At 39.9% G+C, this 4,946-nt stretch overlaps 1 protein-coding gene across 1 annotated transcript; it reads left to right on the top strand.

The window, feature by feature from the left end:
- Window positions 1-1,649: 1,649 nt before the first annotated feature.
- TCTE3 (t-complex-associated-testis-expressed 3) lies at window positions 1,650-4,679 on the top strand. The gene is made up of 3 exons (XM_009079139.1): window positions 1,650-1,807; window positions 2,631-2,787; window positions 4,569-4,679. Exons 1-3 carry the CDS (start codon window positions 1,650-1,652, stop codon window positions 4,677-4,679), a joined length of 426 nt encoding a protein of 141 aa, XP_009077387.1.
- Window positions 4,680-4,946: the final 267 nt, after the last annotated feature.

Genomic DNA, 4,946 nt, shown 5'->3' with positions numbered 1-4,946 from the left:
CGGTTGATTCTATGATTCTGTGGTTTGGGATAGCTCATCTTCCTGCTTGGTCAGGTTCACACTTGTCTTGCAGTTGGTGTGCTGGCTCAGGCAGTGTAATTCCAAGCTGTTGTGGAGGTAAAGAGAAGGGAAGAGTGGTGCAATCTTGCCTTTGGTGGTGCTGTTCTAAGTTAGAAGGTGTGCTCTCTTTTGAAGAAATAAACTGTTTCTTGTTCGTTTTTAACAGCTATTGGTTGTTCTTTAACTTATTAATAAACACCATTTCTTTCAAATAGCAAAAGTTTTTTTCTCTCAGCATACTTACTTCCCTAAGTCCAAGGTTAAGCCAGTGTAGTCCAGAGTAAGACCAGTAACACAAAAACAGGGTTTTGTGGGTCAAGTGGTTAAATGCAAAGTCAGCTCTTGAATTTTGTGAGAGAATTTTTTTCACGAAGGATGCAAATGTACAGAAATGTAATCCCAACATTGTGCTAAAATGTGGCATCACAGTATTCATATTGTGATATGCAGAAGAAGGTTTGTGTAGTAGCCATTTGTGTAGAGAAATCATTAAGGGTTTTGGTTGTCTCATTAGTAAATGGCTTCTTGCAAATGATTATGAAAAGTTCTGTCACGAATAATAGCAGGTGAGCTTTTAAGTAGCAACATTGTTAGAAGTTGTGTGGTAGACATGAATTTTCTTCCATCTGTAATGGGAGAGGCTGAATGTGACTCAGACTGAACCATGTTAGCAAAGAATTGCTGTTTGGATTGTGACCTTTTTCACAGGTTCACTTCTATCAACATGGACTGAGATGCACATTGGAGCAGCTCAGCTGGAAGACTTGAGGTGGTTTTTCTCCTGTTAGGAGACCTGTGATGAACATATCGGGGCAATAGTCTTGTAAGATCCGTGTTGTCAGAGGATAATGAGTGTCTACAGCCTAAGTGCAAACATGTTTGCTCCTTGCAATTTTAGACTAAGTACAAGTCAGTTTGCATCCTTGGTGTGGTATCAACAAACACCTGCAGCCAGTTTGCACTAGGGCTGCCAACATTACTGGTTTTTAACAGAATTACCTAACAGTATGCCATGTCTGCAGTATTGACAGGGCTAACGTGGTTTTTTTTCCTTTGTATTTTGGTTTTTTAAGTTAACGAGCAAATCAAGTAATCAATTCCTAAGCCATTTGCTTAGTAACTTCTCAAGGAATGAGGACAAGTAAAAGGATGTAGTAAATGAACTGAGCACATATTTTGGGTTTTATGTCAGCTGTTTGAATGAAAAGCTTGAAGTTGCAGTTAACAGTCTTGGACGTTTATTTTTACTTGCTACACTATTTTTGCTGTGCATTTTTACTTGGAAAAAAGGAGTGGATTCAGGCTGCTAATATGGTGTGTCTGATTGAGTTTAAATGCAAACTTCAGTCGGGTTTTCCTGGAAAAGAAGTTAAAATTCAGTGGAAGTTGACCACTTCTCTTTTTTTTCAGGCAAAGCAGTAGTGTCAAAACAGCTAGATGATGATACCTCTTTTCTAGCTTTCTGTGGGTTTTTTGTTAACATATTCCTATACTAATTGGTTTTTTCCCCTCTTAACAGCACACCATAGAGTCTGTTAAATTCTGAAATATCAACATATGACATTGACTTTTTGTATTATTTTGTGTAGATGAAAGGAAAAAAGCCACAATCAAGTTACAAAGCTGCAGGTACGGCTCCAGTGGAAGAAGAGGCAAAGACAACATGTCCTAATACCTACAGACTGGAGACACGTAATAAATTTCGGGATTACTTAGTAAGAGACAAAGCTCAAGCAATATTAACGGCATAGTATTTTTTAAATTAGTTGTCTCATTGCCAAAGTAGCTTTTCTTGCAAAGGTGCTAATGAAACAGTGTAAATTGCATAAACTTATATATGCATAAGTCTCTGCAGTCATGAGTTTTGGCACACAAATGTAATGTGAATGTGCTCTGTTTTGCCATGTGCAGAAGGAACCCCACAAGGTCCCTGCTGAGCGTGTGCTGTTAAGGTGGTGCTAAGGCATCTTAAGTCTTGTCTTTTTTAAAAATCAAGCTGAGGTATAGCACAGCTCAGAATACCCTAATCTCCAAAATACCTGGTTAGCCAAAAATCATGACCCTGAATTTGTGGAATTCTACTCCTATGATTAGTTCTACTGACATCACATGACCTGCATAAAATACACTTGGTGTCCTTCACAATCAGACTGCTCTACACAAAAAAACAAGCAAAAATGAAAGAACAATCTGTTGAGATAATAGCTGTTAGTGATACTCCATATAGTTATAACCAGCTCTTTTTAATTGTGCTGTCTGGAAGACATGCCTTGGATATTTGGAGCAGGTATTTTTGTAGCACTATTTTCCAGTGAACTGAGTCCAAATAATGGAGAAGAATACACTCCTGATTGTTCAGTGGAGATTGACTGGACATGTGTGTCACTTTCAAAAAATAAATAAAGCATTATAGTGTGTCCTTTGTGTTTGAGAGCATCGTCTATATTGACTGTTCTGCTCGTTAGGTCTTCTCATGTACTTGTAATGAAAATGTCTCTAAAAGGTTTTTTCTGCAAAAGACTACCAGGATGAAAACTAAAATCTTTCAAAATTGATTTTTTGTTTATTCTAAAACTTCAAGACACCAAATACAATGGAGCTTCTAGTCCTTCCTTGTGTGCTTCAATCTCAGAAGAAGTATTAAAGGCTGTGAAGGAATTTGGCTTTGACCGTTACAAGTACGTGGTATCAGTGCTAATTGTGGAAAAGGCAGGCCAGGCAATCAATGTAAGCGATTATTTGTAATACCTTTTGCAAATGGAAAATAATTTTTAGAACTGTGTGCTATCTTCTAGGTTTTCTTCCACATTCAGCAGCTTAACTAGTTTGAGTCTTGAAGCTTTTACGTTCTTTATGGGGAGTAGCATGCCAGGTGCCTATTTAAGGTACTGCTGTGATTCTGCTGAAGTCTTCATGTGTTCAGTAACAGTGTTAAGCAGCCCGTGCTGCACTTCCCAGTCAGTTGTTTTTGCTGTGTGCTGTGCTGGTACAACTGCATGACTGCAGCAAATATTCTGTTTCTGTGTCCAGTGTACTTTGATCTCCAGTTGGGTTGTCACATTTGGTTCAAAATGCTGTGCAGTTTTAGTGTGGGGTGACATGGAAAGGAAGGGTGGCAAGGACTACCAGGCATGTTCCTGGGACTGCAAATTAACACTAGGCATTTGAACTCGGAACACTTAAAATAAAAGGATTCTAGAGGTAGTATTCCAAGCTCCCATTGGATTCGGAACACTTTTAGCTGTCTTGCAGATTGTCAAAGAACAGTTGTACTTAGGGTGTTCATCATAGAATCATAGAATTCCAGGGGTTGGAATGGACTTTACAGATCATCTAGTCCCAATCCCCCCTGCCATGGGCAGGGACACCTCCCCACTTGACCAGGTAGCTCAACGCCTCATCCAGCCTGACTTTGAACGCTGCCAGGGTTGGGGCAGCCACTGCCTCCCCGGGCAACCTGTGCCAGTGTCTCACCACCCTCACAGGAAAAAACATTTTCCTAGGGTCTAGACTAAATTTCCCCTCCTTCAATTTGAACACATTACCCCATATCCTATCACTGCAGTTCCTAACAGAGAGTCCCTCTCTGGCTCCCCTGTAGGCCTATCAGATACTGAAAGGCTGCTATGAAGTCTCCATGCAACCTTCTCTTCTCCAGGCTGAGCAGCCCTAACTTCCTCAGCCTGTCTTCACAGGGGAGATGCTCCAGTCCTCTTATCAACTTTGTGGCCTCCTCTGGACTTGTTCCAACAGTTCCATGTCCTTCTTCATCAGTTCTTCATCATCACCCGTTCTTAAATCATTAGTTTTTCTGATGAAACCAACCTGTTCTTAGTGAGTTACATGAAACAATGTTTGAAGGGTTCAGCTTCAGTACCAGAGCCAGTTTGTGAAGTGGCTGCATCTACTTGCTTTTCTGGTACTGTCTCACAGGATGCTGCCTCTGAAGTGCTGCTTTGACTGAGGAGCCAGAGGTGCAAACAGACTAGTGAAGTGGTCCAAGGTAACTTTTTTCTCTCTAGGATTATGTTCATTCCCGCATCAATTCATACAGTTTAGCTTTGAACACAATTCTGTCAAAAATGCTGAGAGCCCCGTAAATCGTCACAAGTAGAGTAGAGTAAGCTTGGAGGTGGGGGATGTGACTTCTTAGTTACATATATTCCCAAAACTAATGTCTCTTCACACAGACATTTTTTAATTCTATTGCTTTTGAAGGGATGCTCTTAGAGTATGCTAAAGTGCGAACAAGTGAATATGAGAGGGAATTGGGAGTTTGGTTGTGGATCTGTTGGGGTGGGAGCTTTACTGTGAAGCAAGAAAAGGTTTTAACATGGAATTGAACTTGTTAATGTTCATTGTACTTTTGCACTGTTGTTACTAGTTGTAACTCTCATAATGTGATTAGATCAGCATTTAGATAATGCTGTGTGTTCTTTAAAAAATAAACGTAAAAACTGTGCTGTATATAGATCCACAAATAGCTTTTTCTCTGTTTTTCCTTTTAGGTTGCCAGCAGATGCATCTGGGATGCTCAAAGAGACACTTGGGTTTCAGCTCAATGTGAAACCGAAACATTTATTGCCCTGGCTTTGGTAGTGGCCTGTTATTGCGACTAATGCTCTGAAAGCCACAGCTGGATTTGCGCATCGCAGTACGTGGTACATTTGAAAATTTTCAGAACATCATTATATTAGTATTAATTTTTGCCCTATTGCTGTTGGCACATTGAAACTGACATAAAGTTTAGATAATTTTGCTCGGTTTTTTTCTCTGTTAAAAAAAAACCCAAACCAAACCCAAAAAATTGCTTTGGAAATATTTATGGTTGAATACATATGGGCTTCATCTGTTGTAATGCTCTGCTGTAGAAGTTGAAGCAGCTG

This window comes from Acanthisitta chloris, unplaced genomic scaffold, assembly GCF_000695815.1.
Source record: "Acanthisitta chloris isolate BGI_N310 unplaced genomic scaffold, ASM69581v1 scaffold45487, whole genome shotgun sequence".
NCBI lineage: Eukaryota > Metazoa > Chordata > Aves > Passeriformes > Acanthisittidae > Acanthisitta > Acanthisitta chloris.
The sequence above is the reverse complement of the archived record's forward strand: the minus strand, read 5'-3'. Positions and strand labels throughout refer to the sequence as shown.

Excerpts from the sequence above, each read along its gene's own strand:
- TCTE3 (XM_009079139.1), top strand. The coding sequence starts at position 1,650 with ATGAAAGGAAAAAAGCCACAATCAAGTTACAAAGCTGCAGGTACGGCT. Across the intron at positions 1,808-2,630 it reads GCTCAAGCAATATTAACGGC|AAAACTTCAAGACACCAAAT; the intron begins ATAGTATTTTTT and ends TTTGTTTATTCT. Across the intron at positions 2,788-4,568 it reads AGGCAGGCCAGGCAATCAAT|GTTGCCAGCAGATGCATCTG; the intron begins GTAAGCGATTAT and ends TTTTCCTTTTAG.